This window comes from Malaclemys terrapin, chromosome 1 (genome assembly GCF_027887155.1).
Source record: "Malaclemys terrapin pileata isolate rMalTer1 chromosome 1, rMalTer1.hap1, whole genome shotgun sequence".
Taxonomy (NCBI): domain Eukaryota; kingdom Metazoa; phylum Chordata; order Testudines; family Emydidae; genus Malaclemys; species Malaclemys terrapin.
This window is the reverse complement of record NC_071505.1, coordinates 7,356,933-7,376,999: the sequence shown is the minus strand read 5'-3', so window position 1 is coordinate 7,376,999 and position 20,067 is coordinate 7,356,933. Positions and strand designations below refer to the sequence as shown.

At 44.5% G+C, this 20,067-nt stretch overlaps 1 protein-coding gene across 1 annotated transcript in view; it reads left to right on the top strand.

The window, feature by feature from the left end:
* Positions 1-20,067, top strand: part of EXOC4 (exocyst complex component 4) — a 592,122-nt gene that overhangs the window by 504,403 nt on the left and 67,652 nt on the right. Inside the window, exon 14 of the mRNA XM_054015768.1 lies at positions 8,564-8,742. Coding sequence (XP_053871743.1) covers positions 8,564-8,742 — 179 coding nt within the window. The remainder of the gene's footprint in view (positions 1-8,563; positions 8,743-20,067) is intronic.

The following is a 20,067-nucleotide window of genomic DNA, read 5'->3' as shown; positions in this document are numbered from 1 at the left end:
CCCGTGTTAAAAATAACAAATATGCAGTAGTGTGGGATGTAGATTTTTATTGACCTGAGTTTGGGATGATTGTATGATTCATGTAATGGCTGTGCAGGTCACCCCAAACAAGTGCCAATAAAACTTTGTTCTTTGCTTTTTGTGTTGTAGAAACTGTTTTGGGAAAGAGTTGGAGTTCTTTGGGTACAAATTATATTGTCATCACTGTTTTAGGTAATGGCAAGCTAGTGTGTCGTAATCCAACAGTTCAAACTGCGATCTGTGAAGAACTGCATAGTTACGTTGTACTAACTCCGCTCCTTGTTTCCAGCTGCTAAACCAAGTTAAAAGAAGCTAAAAATACATGAAGTGTTTCCGCTTATTACTTTTTCATGTAAAAAAATTGCTGTAGTTGCAATAGGGATGTTATTCGGTTCATAGATTCTAAGGTCGGAAGGGACCACTGTGATCATCTCGTCTGACCTCCTGTTCAGCACAGGCCATAGAACTTCCCCAAAATAATTCCTAGAGCAGATCTTTTTGAAAAACATCCAATCTTCATTTAAAATTTCCCAGTGATAGAGAATCCACCACGATCCTTGGCAAATTGTTGGTTAATCTCTCTCACCATTAAATATTTGTCTAGCTTCAACTTCCTGCCATTGCCAGTGGGGCAAATGATGGTCCACATGGGAGAGGAGAAGGTGTCCATGAGACATACCCAATATTAAGATGTGGTACGCTCCAGAAGACATTGTACAGACATCTGTACTAGCTACCAAGGCAGAGCTGAAATGAGATATTCCCTTGCTGTTTGACAAGTTGCTTAAGTGTACCCTACAGAGTACAGTTAGGGCGCTAGCTTGGGACTCAGGAGATATGGGTTCTATTCCCGGCTGTGCCTCTAGACACCCTGTGTTACTTTGTGCAAATCATTTAGTCTCTCTGTGCCTTGGTTCTCAATCTGCAAAGCAGCTGTTCTCTACCCCACAGGGGTGCCGAGAGGATAAACGTATTAATGATTGGGAGGTACTCAGATGCTGGGGTAACGGGACGGGGGGCATAGAAATACCTACGATGGAGACAATGATATGACATAATTTTTAACGGTCTGCCCTTATGATCAATCTTGTTGGATCTCTTTCTCTGTCAGCCATGAAAGTGTATTGGTTGGGGAGCACAGCTGGTGTGGTAAATGTAAGTACTATTATGACAACTTCCAGGAATCTATTAGCAATGCCCAGCCTTTCCATAGGAGGAGCCTGGGGGGATTTAATCAATTCCAAACAGCCATGAGACTGATTAAAATCAGTCACATGCTGTAGAGAAAAAAGGAGCCAGATTCAACCCTGGTGTATTTCCGCTGAAGTCAAAGGCATCCCGTTACCTCCCAGTCTTCAGCATTAGCCAGCAGGTGCTACTTCCTCCCAGAACCATGCTGTCAGAGATAACAGCTCTACGGCACCACCTTGAGGGATGTAGTGGGCACATATTTCTTCACATTCTCAAGCAAAATCCCTGAAAATGAAGGGGTTTGGGGTTTTTTTTTAATTTTAATTAAATGTTTAAAATTTTAAACCCCATTCAGATTTATATGCAGGAGCGGCGCCAGGGTCTTTGCCACCCTAGGCAGCAGCACTCCTCATCTGAGCATTCGGCGGCAGGGGTCCTTCCGCGCCGCGTCTTCGGGGCACTTTGGCGGCAGGTCCCAGGGCAAGTGAAGGACCCGCCGCTGAATTTCCGCCCAAGACCCGGAGCGGAAGGACCCCCCCGCCACCGAATTTCCGCCGAGGATGGCAGAGACCACATACGGACTTTGGAGGCCAGGGTGGCGGAACTGGAGGAGCTAAGGGAAGCAGAGAGGTATGTTGATGAGGCTTTCCGGGACACTGTAGAATTGTCCCACCTCCGATCAGACAGCCGCTGTGCTGTTGAGGAGGCTGAAAGGCCCAGAGAAGCAGAGCAGTCAACGGGAGCAGAGGGAAACCTTCCCATAGTTGGGACCCTCCTGCCAGACGGTGCTGGGGTTGCCTCTCGCACTGAGGTTACCTCTCCGGGGGAGGGAACTCCAGTTGCTAGGAAAAGGCAGGTGTTAGTAATGGGAGATTCGATCATTAGAAATGTAGATAGCTGGGTTTGTGATGACCGGGAGAACCGCATGGTGACTTGCCTGCCTGGTGCGAAGGTTGCGGATCTCTTGAGGCATCTAGACAGACTTATGTGTAGTGCTGGGGAGGAGCCAGTGGTCATGGTACATGTAGGTACCAATGACATAGGGAAGGGTAGGAGAGATGTCCTGGAGGCCAAATTTAGGCTGTTAGGGAAGAGACTGAAATCCAGGACCTCTATGGTGGCATTCTCAGAAATGCTCCCAGTTCCACGCGCAGGGCCAGGTAGGCAGGCAGAGCTTCAGAGTCTCAATGCGTGGATGAGACAGACGATGGTGTGGAGAGGAGGGGTTTACATTCATTAGGAACTGGGGAAACTTTTGGGATGGGGGGAGCCTATACAGGAGAGATGGGCTCCACCTAAACCAAAGTGGAACCAGACTACTGGCACTAAACATTAAAAAGGTTGCAGAGCAGTTTTTAAACTAGGAGATGGAGGAAAGCCGACTGCTGCAGAGGAGCATGTGGATCGGACAGAGACTTCTCTTAGGAGAGCGTCTAATGATAGAGAATCTCCGGGTTATAGTCAGGAGCAGAGGATGGAGGAGGATAATGTAAGGGCCAGATCAGCTGATAAACATTCACATAAAAATGAATCTAACACATCAGAAAGGGGCAGACAAATAAACAGTGACAAGTTTTTAAAGTGCTTGTACACAAATTCTAGAAGTCTAAATAATAAGATGGGTGAACTAGAGTGCCTCGTGATAAAGGAGGATATTGATATAATAAGCATCACAGAAACCTGGTGGACTGAAAGCAATCAATGGGACACAATCATTCCGGGGTACAAAATATATCGGAAGGACAGAACAGGTCATGCAGGGGGTGGGGGGAGTGGCACTATATGTGAAAGAAAAAGTAGAATCAAAAGAAGTAAAAATCTTAAGTGAATCCACATGTTCCATAGAATCTCTATGGATAGAAGTTTCATGCTCTAATAAGAATATAACATTAGGGATCTATTATAGACCACCTGACCATGACAGTGATAGTGATGATGAAATGCTAAGGGAAATTAGAGAGGCTATCAAAATTAAGAACCCAATAATAGTGGGGGATTTCAATTATCCCCATATTGACTGGGAACATTTCACTTCAGGACGAAATGCAGAGATAAAATTTCTTGATACGTTAAATGACTGCTTTATGGAGCAGCTGGTACAGGAACCCACAAGGGGAGAGGCAACTCTAGATTTAGTCCTGAGTGGAGCGCAGGAGCTGGTCCAAGAGGTAACTATAACAGGACCGCTTGGAAATAGTGACCATAATACAATAGCATTCAACATCCCTGTGGTGGGAAGAACATCTCAACAGCCCAACACTGCGGCATTTAATTTCAAAAGGAGGAACTATGCAAAAATGAGGGGGTTAGTTAAACAGAAGTTAAAAAGTACAGTGACTAAAGTATCAGAGGGGTAGCCGTGTTAGTCTGAATCTGTAAAAAGCAACAGAGGGTCCTGTGGCACCTTTGAGACTAACAGAAGTATTGGGAGCATAAGCTTTCGTGGGTAAGAACCTCACTTCTTCAGATGCAAGTGAAAAGTGAGGTTCTTACCCACGAAAAGCTTATGCTCCCAATACTTCTGTTAGTCTCAAAGGTGCCACAGGACCCTCAGTGACTAAAGTGAAATCCCTGCAAGCTGCATGGGCGCTTTTTAAAGACATCATAATAGTGGCCCAACTTCAATGTATACCCCAAATTAAGAAACACAGTAAAAGAACTAAAAAAGAGCCACCGTGGCTTAACAATCATGTAAAAGAAGCAGTGAGAGATAAAAAGACTTCCTTTAAAAAGTGGAAGTCAAATCCTAGTGAGGCAAATAGAAAGGAGCATAAACGCTGCCAAATTAAGTGCAAGAATGTAATAAGAAAAGCCAAAGAGGAGTTTGAAGAACGGCTAGCCAAAAACTCCAAAGATAATAACAAAATGTTTTTTAAGTACATCAGAAGCAGGAAGCCTGCTAAACAACCAGTGGGGCCCCTTGATGATCGAGATACAAAAGGAGTGCTTAAAGACGATAAAGTCATTGTGGAGAAACTAAATGGATTCTTTGCTCAGTCTTCACAGCTGAGGATGTTAGGGAGATTCCCAAACCTGAGCTGGCTTTTGTAGGTGATAAATCTGAGGAACTGTCATGGATTGAAGTGTCACTAGAGGAGGTTTTGGAATTAATTGATAAACTTAACATTAACAAGTCACCAGGACCAGATGGCATTCACCCCAGAGTTCTGAAAGAACTCAAATATGAAGTTTCGGAACTATTAACTAAGGTTTGTAACCTGTCCTTTAAATCGGCTTCTGTACCCAATGACTGGAAGTTAGCTAATATAACACCAATATTCAAAAAGGGCTCTAGAGGTGATCCCGGCAATTACAGACCGGTAAGTCTAACGTCGGTACCGGGCAAATTAGTCGAAACAATAGTTAAGAATAAAATTGTCAGACACATAGAAAAACATAAACTGTTGAGCAATAGTCAACATGGTTTCTGTAAAGGGAAATCGTGTCTTACTAATCTATTAGAGTTCTTTGAAGGGGTCAACAAACATGTGGACAAGGGGGATCCAGTGGACATAGTGTACTTAGATTTCCAGAAAGCCTTTGACAAGGTCCCTCACCAAAGGCCCTTAAGTAAAGTAAGTTGTCATGGGATAAAAGGGAAGGTCCTTTCATGGATTGAGAACCGGTTAAAAGACTGGGAACAAAGGGTAGGAATTAATGGTAAATTCTCAGAATGGAGAGGGGTAACTAGTGGTGTTCCCCAAGGGTCAGTCCTCGGACCAATCCCATTCAACTTATTTATAAATGATCTGGAGAAAGGGGTAAACAGTGAGGTGGCAAAGTTTACAGATGATACTAAACTGCTCAAGATAGTTGAGACCAAAGCAGACCTTGACAAACTTCAAAAAGATCTCACAAAACTAAGTGATTGGGCAACAAAATGGCAAATGAAATTTAATGTGGATAAATGTAAAGTAATGCACATTGGAAAAAATAACCCCAACTATACATACAATATGATCGGGGCTAATTTAGCTACAAGTCAGGAAAAAGATCTTGGAGTCATTGTGGATAGTTCTCTGAAGATGTCCGCGCAGTGTGCAGAGGCGGTCAAAAAAGCAAACAGGATGTTAGGGATCATTAAAAAGGGGATAGAGAATAAGACTGAGAATATATTATTGCCCTTATATAAATCGATGGTACACCCACATCTCGAATACTGCGTACAGTTGTGGTCTCCTCATCTCAAAAAAGATATACTGGCACTAGAAAAGGTTCAGAAAAGGGCAACTAAAATGATTAGGGATTTGGAACGGGTCCCATATGAGGAAAGATTAAAGAGGCTAGGGCTCTTCAGCTTGGAAAAGAGGAGACTAGGGGGGATATGATAGAGGTATATAAAATCATGAGTGATGTGGAGAAAGTGGATAAGGAAAAGTTATTTACTTATTCCCATAATACAAGAACTAGGAGTCACCAAATGAAATTAATGGGCAGCAGGTTTAAAACAAATACAAGGAAGTTCTTCTTCACGCAGTGCACAGTCAACTTGTGGAACTCCTTACCTGAGGAGGTTGTGAAGGCTAGGACAATAACAGCATTTAAAAGAGAACTGGATAAATTCATGGAGGTTAAGTCCATTAATGGCTATTAGCCAGGATGGGTAAGGAATGGTGTCCCTAGCCTCTGTTTGTCAGAGGGTGGATGGAGGTGGATGGCAGGAGAGAGATCACTTGATCATTGCCTGTTGGTCCACTCCCTCTGGGGCACCTGGCATTGGCCACTGTCGGTAGATAGGATACTGGGCTAGATGGACCTTTGGTCTGACCCGGTACGGCCGTTCTTATGTTCTAAAATGCCACCCCCAAATCCTGCCGCGCCTAGGGTCACCTAGTGGAAGCGTCGGCCCTGTTTATATGTCATTTAATAAAACAAAAATAAGTGCAGTGAAGTTCCCTTGGGGGAGGGATAGCTCAGTGGTTTGAGCACTGGCTTGCTAAACCCAGGGTCGTGAGTTCAGTCCTTGAGGGGGCCACTTAGGGATCTCGGGCAAAATCAGTACTTGGTCCTGCTAGTGAAGGCAGGGGGCTGGACTCAATGACCTTTCAGGGTCCCTTCCAATTCTATGAGATAGGTATATCTCCATATATTATTATTATTTATACTTAAACAAATCTAGTTTGAGGTACTGGCAGTGTGACTGCTTGCATGGTTTAAAAGACCACTGATGGAATTATTTTCCCGCAGCTATTCATCTATTATTCTCAGTGGCATGAGTTCTCATTGTAAGATCTAGTGGCTGAAAGTTGAAGTTGGCAACGTTCAAGCTGGATATAAGATTACATTTTTAACAGTGATGATAACTAATGATCGGAACAACTTACAAAGGGCTGTAGTAAATTCACCATCACCTGGAGGCTTTAACTCAAGGCTGGATGTCTCAATAAGATACGGTTTAGTTCATCCACAAGTTATTGAGTTTAGATGTAGAAAACAGTGGGTGAAAATCTCTGGTTTATGTTATCCAGGAGGTCAGACTACATGATCATAATGGTCCCTTCTGGTCTGTGTGTCTCAACCAGTGTAAGTGCTTAGTGGTGATTTTACATGCAGGTAAATTTGGCAAGATTATTTTGGAATCTAGCATTTAGCACTTTGCCAGGCTAGTCCTCTCAAGCCCTATGGAGAAGAGCATGGCAGAGGGCTAAAACAGAATGCAGGAGATGATTGTGACACAAACCCGAAGGACAGTGAAACCTGAAGAACAATGAAAGTAATAGGTGGCAGGTTTAAAACAAACATAAGAAAGCACTTCTTCACACAATCCAGTCAACCTCTGGAATTCATTGATCGGCTACAACCTGTGGATCTAAGGCAAAAAGCATAACTGAGTTAAAAAAAGAATTAGCTAAGTTCATGGAGGATAGATCCATCAATGGCTATTAGACAAGATGGTCGGGGATGCAGCCCTGTTCTCTGGGTGTCCCTAAAACACCAACTGCCAGGAGTTGGGAATGGATGACAGGGGATGGATTACTCAATAATTGCCTTGCTCTGTTCATTCCCTCTGAAGCGTCTGGCACTGGCCACAGTCTGAAGACAGGATACTGGGCTAGAGGGACCATTGGTCTGACCAAGTATGGCCGTTCTTATGTTCCTATTGTCTATGTTCATATGACCCCTGGAAGAAGTTCTTTGGAGCTTATGTACAAATCAATGTGCTAGGTAAACACATTTGTCTTGATTGTCACTTTTCATCAAATATTACATCTGTGCTAGTAAAATAATGCAGAGCCTAATTTTCAAAGCTGTTTATTTGCCTCCTTGTTCTTTTGAGCCATCAAGCTCCATGGTATGTTTCATTTGATGTATGTATGAAAAATGATTCAGAAGCTGAAGGGACTGACTTACAAGGGAAGATTAAATGAACTAAATATGTGTAACTTGTCTAAATGCCAACTACAGGGAGACATGAAAACAGAGATACGTGCATCTGAAAGGTGTATTTGCTAAGGAGGGACTGGAGTTGTTTAGAGTGATGCTAGGAGAAGAAACTGTGAGTAATGGGATGAAGTAGAAAGAGTGCAATTCAGGCAGAATATCAAAGAAAACTCCATGAGAATGAGATTAATTGGGCGGTGGAATTGTTTCTCCCAAAATGGATAGTGTCCACAAAGCTGGTAGAAGCTCTAGCACATGAGACATTTAAAACTAAAGTGGACACAGCTCTTAAGTACTGACTGTAAGGAACAATCCTACATTGGCAAAGAGTGGATGTTCTAAATCAGTGGTTCTCAACCTTTTTGGGCTCAGAACCCATTTGTACATGTTTATGGCCTGTCACGACCCAGTAAAAAGTCTGGGGGTGAAGGCCCTGCAGTGGTTTCGGTTGGGTCGTGGCCCCTGGGGAGGGAGTTTGGGTCCTCCCTGGCAGTCACCCCACAGTGGCAACTCTGCAGCTCCTGTGCTGTGGGGCTGGCTGGGCTTGGCTTTCTGTCCCAGGCGTTGAAACCTCCAGGACTGCAGCACCTTTCAGGTCTGGGCCCACCATCCTGACTGGTCCAAATTTGTATGAGTGGAGTTGTGACGTGGCTCATGGGGTTGAAGTGCCGCTTACTCAGATTTGACCTACCCGTACTCCTGTCATCATGACAGCTGAGCCAAACCTGACTGGCGCTGGGACCCCAGAGGTTGCAGTGCCTGGAGCAGGGAGATGAGCCCAGCCAGCCCTGTGGGACAAGGGCCGCAGGAGCTGCTGTGTAACCCTTTGAAACATTCTGGTGACCCAATTTTGGGTCCTGAACCATGGGCTGAGAAACCCGGTTCTAAATGACCGAACCAGTCCTTGCCCATCTCCACTCTTGTTGACTCAGTGATATATTAACATGCCTGGTTTGTGTTTGCATTTCAGGGCTGCCTTCGGCAAAGAGTCAGAAGTTCTCATTGGGAACCTGGGAGATAAACTAATCCCGCAGCAGGAGATCCTGCGTGATGTCAGTGACCTGAAGGCCTTGGCCAATATGCATGAAAGCCTGGAGTGGTTAGCTGGTCGCACAAAGGCAGCCTTCTCCAACCTTCCAACAGCCCAGAGTGAGTAGCTGTCATGGATCTCTTGATTGTATGGAAACATTGGTGTTGATGGTAAAACCTACCAGTAACTGTATCATGAGACTGGAGAGGAAAACTTCTTACAGGCTAGATCCAAGGGGTTTTAAAATACACATGCAGACTTAGGTTCTGCTGGGTTATAACTCACACAGGGTTTAGGCTGTTTTAAAGAGCAGCCCTGCCGCATAGGTCATGTGGAGACACATCTTCAGGGTGATGGACTGGAGGCAATTGCCTTAGGCAGGCACAGTTCCTCTGAAGGCTCAAGGAAAAGTACAAGGCAAAGCAGCTGCACCTTTTTATAGAGCACAGGATGTGCTTCCCTCTGCACGGTGCCAGCTCTGTGTGGGAGCAGTCCCACAGCCCCACTCCTCACAATAGTGGGGCACCAGCACCACTGGGAGCACAAGCCACGGGCAGTCTTTGCATGCAGAACCAGCAGGTGAAGATGGCATCTTGCCCCCATCCTTCTCTTGTGCACGCACACAGGGCCTGTCCACAGGTTTTAAACACCACCTGCTAATGAGGTTACATAAGGTCAGACATTAGTACTGGGCCATCAAGATGCTTTTTATGTTTGAATAAAATAAAGCCTCGCTAGATCATTAGATAGTTTAGAACAGTTTTATATGGATCCAACAGAGAAATAGGAAAACTTACTTATTTTCTATACGATGCATGACATACAATATAGCCGGAAGAGAATGCTGTCTTTTCACTTTCCCAAATGCCTTCATTACCTCTTGTTTCTTTTGGTTATTCCAAAGCATGAAAGATGGGGGAAAGATTAAAACAAATGTATTAAAAGAACATATTTTTATGAAAGCTCCACATTGGAAAGCAGTTCAAACCATTTCAGCTTCCCCCGTTTATAGTACACGAGGCAGGGCAACTGATCTGTATTGAGCTGCGGCTGAAACGCCTGCTTGGGAGGAAAAATGATTGAGAGATACTCTTTTAACTAGAGACATCCTGGTTTATATATTGAAAAGGCTTATTACTGTGACATTGTTACACTGGCAGATGATAAATCTGCTGAGCTGGAGGTGGCCCCCCTCATACTGAGATGCATTGTGGTCCAACGGATAGCGTGGAGGACTGGGAATCAAGAGACCTAGCTTCTATTTCTGGCAGCATAACCTCTGGCAAATCATTCTACTTCCCTGCACCTCCGTTCTCTGGGGATGATGATAGTACCCGCATCTGGGAGGTACTTGGAGATCTATGAATGAAGAATGCTAGGCAAATTATTATGGTGGCTCTGATTATTAGCATTATTGTTATTGAGATTCTTGGCCAAAGCAATTATGCAGCGGAAATACAAATTGATCTCAGTAATGGTTTCCTTCTTTCTGAATGAATGAATCAGCTATACTAAAAATACAGCCACTATTTTAAAAATGCGGTAGGAATAATACCACACTTGCAACTTGGTCATATTTCTGTTGTTTGTACATCACTGAGTCCCCTGACACAACTGATGCCGACAGATCTGTGTCTGTAATGTTCACCGTTATGCAGAGGATGGCATCTTTGACCTAATGGTGTCTCCTATGCCATTTCACTGTAGCAATAACATGCTCCGCATGGTACATCTCAGGGTGATTATTACACTCTGGAAGTTTAAAGTCATTGAGCTATCAGCCTCATAGTATAACGCTCTCCCAAGCATGCTATAATTGCCTAGAAAAGTACTGACTCTCGTGTCTTTTTCCTTACATGATTGAGGGACATTCAGCACATCAGTTAACTCAATTGGCACCCTTCCTAACCATCTCATTTTAAACAAGCCTTTGAATAGCAGAAAGACTTTACAGCATCAGCCCTTTGTACTGTGGTCGCTTATGGAAGGAGGGTTTATTTCTTAATAAATAACACAACAATGAATTAGCGAGTGCATATGTTTACCAGTATTAAAACTGCTCCCGTGTGTGTCATAAAGTCTATGCTGCTAATGAAGATTCTCCTTTAACTCAAATGGCAGGGGTCTGTGTTCTTTTGGAGAGGAGGGTATGAGTTCAATCCTTACTTTTGCTCTGACGTTCCAAATGGCTGTAGGATGTAGCACAGTGACCGCTACAAAGTGGCCACTTATTTGTTACAGGACTTTGCATTTCTTTAGTTCCCTCTCATCTCAAGATCCGAATGTGCTTTACAGTCATTATGCATCAACACCGTTGCAAAGAAGACAATGGCAGTATTAAATGCAGCTGCCTCTAGGGTGGAGCGAAGCAGCTGTTTAACTGTAACGCTACACCTCAGTTCAGGAAAGGAAGAGAAGGAAATTGTAAGTAGACAATGGAATTACACAAGTGGAATGTAACTAGGAATGAAACCTGAAACAAGTTGCCTAGTATGGACACACTGCACTTTTGCAGTTCAGTCACACCGGTGCAAGTAGCAGTGGTGTAGTTGTCTGGGTTGAGATTTTCAAAACACTGAAGGGAGATGGATAACCAGTTCTCATTCATTTTAATTTGGGTATCCAAATACTAAACTGTCATTGAAAAAATCTCTGCTTTAGTTTTAGGGAAAGTGCCAGGGGATCTTTAACCACCCTCAACAGTCAGGACGTAACTTCACATCTCATCTAAAAGACTTGGCTTAGGCCCTCCAAGCATTTGACACAGCCTGATTCTGCTTATCTAGTTGAGATCTGTTGGGATCTCTAAGGTGGTGTGATCAGCTAACATTTAAAGGGTCAGTGCCAAAATCCTTAGGCCTCAACTATGATTGACTTTAAGATTATTTTAATCTGTCCTCCAGGTGCTAAATACCTTGGTTAAAAAAAACCTGTCATGCTATTACAAAGAAAAATGTGTACGAGACTAATATTTTTGCATGTCCCACAAAAAATTAGAGCAAAAGTTGACTTCCAGCCATTATTCCCAGAACTGTATTAGTTCTTTGGGCCTGGTAAGGAGTTATACGCTGTCAGTCTAAGTTGTTAAAATGAAAACATCATAGTTACTTTCAGCACCAGTTGAAATGCAGATTTTTTTTTTAAATCAATGTTTCCCAAACATAAAAGGGTACAATCATGACATTCCCACTTCAGAGAGGATGCTTCACACATTGGTGAATAAACATAAAAGTACAAAATATAATATTTTACTTGGCAGTGTCTTCCTTACAGTAAAAATAAAATCTTGCTTTGTAGTAAATTTATATTAATGCACTAAACCATCTGTACACAAATGCAAGGATTATATGAAACAAGAGAAAGCAGTGTTACTAAACGATGGAGTCTATTGACCTAGTGGTCAGAAGTGAAACCTGGTGGGATGAGACTCATAAATGGAATGTCAACATAGCCAAGTGCAATCTATACAGGAGAAATAAAAAGTGAAGAGAAGGGGCAGAGGTGATGGCATGTGTCAAAAGTATTTACAAATCTGCCAAGCTACAATGAAGAGTGTGGTGGTGAAATTCTTTTGGGGAAGGATACAAAGAATAAAGAGCAAAGGAGAAATGAGACGAGGCATCTGCCTACATTCCATCAGCACAGGAGAACAAACAAACAAAAGCAACTAAATAAATAAATCTTGGGCTGACTTTGAAAGTGCTTCAAACAACTGGATACTGAACTCCTAGGGGATTATAACTACCCAGATCTGGCTGTTTTAGTGATTCACACAACACCAGTGCCATAAAACTTACCTGTGCCACAATTTATTCTATTCTAGATAGATACTTATACATCACTCATCCCCATAGCACCTAAATACTGCTATCCACCATGCACAAAGGAGAATGGAGCAATAAATAAGCTAAATAAAGGTGTCTCCTGTCATAACTGAAACTCCACATTCAAGCTCTGGCAGATTGCCAGACAGAGTAGATGCTAAAGGCAGGGGATCTGAGCTCTGCAGTTGTTAGGAAAACTGACCCAAGCCCCTAGAGTCATTCTCAATTTCGGCATTCGTCACTTAGATTTTGAGATATTTGCAGATTTGAACCAGCAGATTCTGTGCGAATGCAACTGACTGACTACTCCTTGATTCTTCGTAATAATCTGTGCGTAGTAGAGACCTCTTCATCGTTTCTGTGCCAAGTTTCTAGAATGCTGGTTACCCCTCTGTCTTAGCAGGCTGACTTTGAGCTATCGAGCAGAATGATAGTCCTTGTCATCTTCTGTTTCTGACAGCTCCATCTTCAGCCTTATTTTGTACTCTGGAATAGGTGCTCTATTAAAGAGCCTCTGTCACTTGAGCTACAGCAGTAATTCGACTAGGCGGTAGCAGTTGTAGGCTCTTATCCTCTCTGGACTAGCCACCAGATTGGGGCCAAACATGCTTGGCCTGAGTGGTACCTGTAAAAAGCGTGATGAAAAAATAGAAGCTTTGCTGAGGTGTGACATGGGATGGGGCAATAGGGACTCTGGGCTTTTCTTCTGACTCTCCAGCTTTGGACCAGGAAATCCCCACTTGGGACTTTCCAAAAGGGCCAAAGTGACTTAGGAGCACAAATCCTGTTGAAAATCAATGGGACATGTTCTCCTCGGTCACACGGGTGCTTTTGAAAATCCCACCCTGGCGAGCATTTTCCTCCTCTGTGTAGCGGGGTCACCTCTTAGCACTGCTGTGAGGATTAATTGTTTAATGTTCGTAGGTTTCCTATGTGGAGAATGCAGCTGTTGCAGTGGGTCACTCTACGCAGGACCCAAAAGGTCAGAGGAGCCTGTTTATGCTCCTGTCTGCGACACGGATACCGATAGCGTCTGCTGCCCCACCCAAGTCCTTTTTGGCTGACCTAGGCGGCTATAGGCTGCTCAATCCCAGCTGGTTCCTCTTCCTCTCTTAAGGATAGAAAATCCTCCATTCACAGGTTTGTGCAGGAACAGGGCTCAGCAAAGCTCATTTCTGCTTTGTCACGTGTTCCTCCCAGCTCATGCTGCAGGGTTTCAGCCAGCCACCTGCAGCAGTAGGATGGGATCCCTCCGCCCTCGCCCATGTATTCTGGGGGGTTGTCTTTTTAATCTCCTTCATCTGAAGCATCAGCGATGGCCATGGCTGGACATGGGATATTGCACAGGGAGGGCCAGGGCTCGGAGGAGGCAGCAAGCATTCTCTCTCTCAGATGCTTGGCTGGCTAGCTCTTGCTCGCATGCTCAGGGTCTAACCATATGCGTGGTTTGGAAAGGAATTTCCCCCCAAATCAGATTAGCAGTGATAGCAGGGGGGCGGGGTTCGCCTTCCTCTCCAGCATGTGGGTGCGGGTCACTTGCCAGGATTATCTGGGTATATCTCACTTAAACATTTGCCTGCCATTGCCAGGGCTTCAGGCATTGGTGCATCTCAGTCCCTCCTATTTCCTGCCTGTGTCACATAATAGTCTAGTCTCCTGGGGGCTGTAATTCTATGGTCTAATTTTGGTTGTTGGGTTTAGTGTGCGGGTGCTGAGTGGTGGCAATCTCTGATGTACAGAGGTCAGATTAGTGATCTGGTGGGCCCTTCTGGCCTTCAGCTTTCGGACTCTCTGCAGCCAACAGTTGTAAACCCCCTGAATCAACACAAATCCCATTGCATTTAAAATTCAGCCTGGTTACTCAAGAAAAAGAGAAGAGAAACCACTGAGAATCAATAAAAGCACTTTTCCAGGTTCTCCTTTTGAGGCAGAAATGGGAATGTGGGTTTCTGAGAGTCTGGAAACTTCAGCTATCAAGCTCAGTGACTGGTATTATTTATACAGCACCAAGTGTGGGCTGCATACTTTACAGAACAAATGAGAGCCAGGCCCTGTCCCCACAAACTTACAATCTCCTTTCGGACATGGTCCAACAACTGAGAGCAGCAGACAACAAGGGAGGGGAGAAGAGTACAGGACAAAGGGCCACAATAACAAGATGAGACTCTGTGCATCTTGATGATATCACTGTTTAATTTTGGTACTTGTTTTCTTACCTACTATTATCAGTGTCTCCCTTCATAGCTGTTTCTTGGAGCATGTCGTCCCAACACTCTGGGTCCACCCATGTCCGTTGGGTATGTGCGTGTGCATGATGAAGCCCAGCTTTTTGTTCTTTTCCATGGGCCCTGACCTGTGCCGATGCTTTTGGTGACGTTTTGGACCTATTTGAGTCAATGGCGAAACTCCCACTGAATTCAGTGGGGCCAGGATTTCACCCTTGGTTGTGTTATCAGAAGTACATTTATTGGAATATGTCCAGAACTTGTCTTTTAGCCCCCTCCCTCAAACCCCCCCCCCCAACACACATGTCCCTCCTTAGAGTGCCTTCCCTTATAGACAGCCCGTAGCTTTTTTGTGTAATGAAATAGCAGATGTTACATGAATATATAGAAAATGGGTAACATTTTCAGGCATACCCACCCAACTGTAAATGTAAGAAAATGTGGCAGGGAACCGGGGGGGTGGAGGAGGTTAAGGAAGTCTTTTATGAATTCCACTAAAGAAAGAACTATATGTAGGTGACTTTTTGGTTGGACTGTCAAAAGGCCCCTTACTACAGATAAAAATTCAATAACCTTTCCCTGAGAATGTGCCACAATTATCACTCATTTAAAAACAGTCCTCCTAATAGAGTGTTTTATCAAGCCGGGCAGTCTCTGCATTGTTCATTATTTAGTGTTTGCTAAGCTGATGGCACTTCCATTGCTCTCCGCTTATCTGCACTTCTTCAGAATTGGATTTTATATTTTTCAAACCAGTCAGATATGACAAAGCCATTTTCTTTTTCTCTTGTCTTTTAAGGGAATACAAACTACTTTTTAACAATAACCATTTAAGGATTAAAGTTGCTGGAAGTGACTGAATTAGCCAGGGTAGTCAAGCAAATTTTAAATGGATTATATGTTAAATGGAAGTGGGACTTTCCTCTCCCCCCCACCCCTATTTCTCCGTCTCATTGTACGTAGATATAACAAATACGATCCTCCATTCCCTCTTTAGAACACTATCCTTCGGAAGCCCTCTGAATGTTATGCAGAAATGAATTACAATGCACAGTGATGAAGCTGGAAGACAAGATGCTGTTGTCTTACCTAGATGCATTCTAAGACGGGTTGTGTACTGTGTGCATGTGTGAAGATGGAAGATAATGACATTAGCTTAACACCTTGGAGACACCAATTTACATTCAACTGGTTGTTTTGCATATAGTGACTTTGGACTCTTACAGTCAGCAGTTACTTATTTTGAGTTTAAAGACACTCTGGGGACTGAGATAACATAAAGACAGAATTGCCTTTCTTCCCTAGAGAGATTACTTCAGGTACGGTTAAGTTTGTACATTTGTACAATGTACCTGTGTGTATGTAAAGATATATATAATCCTGTGTAAACCCAAGGATATACTCGGTCCATTATCATCTATCATTCTATGTGTGGTTTCTATTTCTTGTCTCTATAGAGGAAGATTTTTGAGGCTGTATTAGAGTAATACCTTGACTACTCCTCAGCTGGAAAATCAGCATCCTAGTGATATTCTCAGGAAAGGCCATACATTGAGATCTCAGTCACATTTCCCCATCCATAGATCAGACAGCTGAAGAGACTGAAGATCCGTAAAATATGTCTGTTTGTTTGACTCGGAATAGTTTTGACCTAGTGAACCAGGAGTAGGAATTATGTTTCCACAGATAGGATATGAACACGCAAGGGATGGGTTTTTTGAGACTTGGGTCATATATTGGGATGCTGCCCATCCATCACTGTTGCATTCTGCTTCCTAGTGAGTACCGAAGGGGGAAACAGCAGAACATTTAGAAGAAAACCTTCAGAAGGAACTTTAAAGAAACCCCCCACAGTCTCTCTGGAATGATGAAACAGTGACAGCTCCCAGGATCCTACACACGGTCATCAGATGCCCAAAGAGCAGATTAACCCATAAATGTTCACGTTGCACTAGCTGCTGCGGAAAAGAGAAAAAGCAGCATAAAAACTCACTGCAGAGTTATGTTAACAAAGCATTTTCTAAACAAAGAATTGCTTCCAGTACTTGAATAACTCCCTGTAAAGGAGATTCCCTTTTGAAATGAATACTCCAGGTTCCCCCATATTCCTTCAAAGCAGAGGTTATGTGGGTCAGAGGTATGACAGGAGAGGAAGTAACAGTTTGGAAAAACATTGAAAACAAGGCAGAAATGCAAAACAGTCTAACAATATCCCAGTGTAGCCAACGCTCATGATTTGATCATGCATCTTGCAATATTTGGTGCTCTTCTTGAAGCCTTGGCCCTTGGAGTCGCATGATGAGATGAGAATCTTTGCTTTCATTTTTATAAACAGTCTAGTCGTTGTGCATCTGGAGAAAAGCTTGAAAACATGAGCCCTGAAGTCTAAAACCCCAGAAAACAAATGAAAACCTCCCACAGTTGTTGGTTTTATTTTAAATCTCATGATCTTGAAGCCAGTCTCATTTGTGAGGGCTCGTTCTTTTTGAATGTTTGGGGTTGACAGTGCTGAGATGCGAGAGAGAAAGTGAAATGTGACTACAGTTAAACAGGGCAAGAAACCTCATAAAAATGCATTTGAAAATACTTTACGGAGTTCAATAACACAAATGCAGAGAGAAATAATCAGAAAAAGAGTGACACTAGAAGAGAGCCCAGAGACTGGATAATGCTTTCGACAGAGGCTTGAATTGGGATGGAGATTCAGTCAGGAGGAGAGAGAGAGGAAAGCAACGGTAGCAAGAGCGCGCAGAGGTGCAGAGAGGAGGCCAGTATTAGCAGAAGAGTACAGAAGAAAGAGACACGGTCAAGGTAGCCTGGAGCAAGCCCATGGAGTGTTTTGAAAGCAAGGATGCATATTCTGAACCGGCTCCTCGGACGAAGTGAAGCACTAGTGTAGCTCTTGAGAGATTCTGAAGATGGGGGTTGGGCTTTTTTGTATGTGTAATAAGGATGGGAGCAGCTGTGTGCACGTGGTGGAGCCTGCGGAGTTGGGACTCAGTGAACGTAGAGAAAGGGGCAGGGATCTCATTTCCTTGTGGGTGGGGTTAACCATGCTGCCTTTGCATGGGAAAAAGGGAAGCACCTGCTGCTATATTGGAGATTTAGGCTATGTCTACACTAGGAGCTAGTGGTATGATGCCCAGCTTATAGCATGAGTATGTCTGATCAAGCTGGGAATCACCCCCCTACCTTGTGGGGCAGACGTAGCCTTAGAAATGGCAGTAGTTTGATCAGTGGGAGCCAGGGGCGGCTCCAGGCACCAGCGCAGCAAGCGCGTGCCCGGGGTAGCAAGCCGCAGGGGGCGGCCTGCCCGTTGCTGTGAGGGCGGCAGGCAGGCGGATTTCGGCGGCATGCCTGCGGGAGGTCTGCCGGTCCCGCGGCTTCAGCGGCAATTCGGCGGCGGGGACGCTGATGGCACAGCACAGGCGGACCTCCCGCAGGCATGCCACCGAATCTGCATGGTCAGCGGACTGCCCACAGGCGTGCCGCCGAAAGCCGCCTGCCTGCCGTGCTTGGGGCGGCAAAATACATAGAGACGCCCTTGGTGGGAGCTGTTGGGAGGGAAGGGGCAGTGGACTGGTTGGGGCAGGTACTGTCCAGCAGTGCTCCAAGCTCCTTTGGCAGCTGCAAACCTGCTAAGGAGTGCAGAAGCGGAGATCCTCTCTTGTTCTGGCCAGTCCAAGGAGCTTGGGAGAGCCCAGGAGCTGGGGCGAGTGTTGGGAAGGAGCAGGTTTCTAGGGGAGGCTGGCAGAGAGAGAGATTTGATAACCAGGGAGCCAGACCTCCAAATGGAAATTCCTAAAGTTTTCCCCACAGCCTGGTTTTATTTAGCTTCACAGCTGGTCCAGTGTCTGGAGTGGAACGCGCCAAAAGTCTGGCTCAAAACAGCTTTGAGCTCTGGAAAAGTACTGATTCAAATCTCGAATCAAACTTTCCAGCTCAGGCCTACCTAGCTGCATGGGCAGCCTAGTATTGCTGTAGACTGCCGCCGAGGCCATGCTACACTGCCTGGAGGCTTTGCCCTGCCCAGAGGCTGCTCTAGCTACACCACTAACCACAAAAACATTCCCAAACTCCCAGCTGCCAACTAGAAGGAGGAGGGATAGCTCAGTGGTTTGAGCATTGGCCTGCTAAACCCAGGGTTGTGAGTTCAATCCTTGAGGGGACCATTTAGGGATCTGGGGCAAAAATCAATACTTGTTCCTGCTAGCAAAGGCAGGGGGCTGGACTCGATGACCTTTCGAGGTCCCTTCCAGTTCTATGAAATAGGTATATCTCCATATATGATTATTATAACAGCAAACCTATTTCAGAAAGCACACTCCCTCATCTGCACGTTTGCCATTTCAGAGACGTGGCTTGTAATTGCTTATTGGAATAAGTGAACCTTGCAGTACAGTGTTTTGTATTAGACGTGAAGTTAATTACTGTGTTGCGCCAAGCCAACCACACGTGAGATTTTAATGGAAGGTATAGCATCATGCTATGGAAACATCCCCTCCCTCCCTTTCCCCGCTGCACACAGAAGGAGCTTTGCATTTGCTGCAATATCAGCTTCTCTCCAAGAAGGGTATCGCCTTGCAGATTTGTCTCACACCTGGAAAAGAGGAGCTTCCTTAGCTCTAGTCAGCTGGAGATGGAGGAGCGTCTCCACCAAAAGATGCTGAATCCTTCCACTGACCATCTTTCTGCCAATGCACATGTAATTAGGGCTTGATTATGATGATTGCCTGCAGGTGAGCACAGCCTCTTCTGCCTCTTATTCCTCTTGGGAAAATATTTCCCTTTTTGTTCCTGATTCCTGTCTCACCCATCTGGACAGCCTGAGTTATTCCTCATGTCATGGAAACAGCGCACAACCCTGGCTTCTGTCTACATGGCCTCATAGTTCATTCCTCTCACCCATTTTACTTTGGAATCCAGCGGGTTTTCTCCTAGCACTATAATATTCACCACTGTCGTGTTTTGCCCTTTTTATCAGTTGTATCCGAATCATGTAGTCAACGTTTTTGGAGTTTGTTTTCTGGTGATTTAAAGCAGGGAGTCGATTTATTTTTGTAGGTCCAAATTATGTAGGACTTCAACTGGGATGTGAATCAGGGCAGAACTTGACCCTTAGAAAAATGTAACAGCCACTCAGCCCGTCCCTTGGAAACCTCTGTGTGAGGAGTTGGTGATTCCCAGGACAGTTTGCAGCGAACAGGAATCCACATAAGTTTACCATCTGATTAGGTTTGCCAGCAAGGGTGTCAGCATCTTTACAGAGTAACCCAGGAGTGATTAGGCCATTTAGATGAACCTGTCCCTTTCCCCTATGTGAGGGCTCTCCAGATCAGGTGATCTTCCTCCTACCACAGGCGATCGCTCCAGGCATATTGATAGACGCAGTATG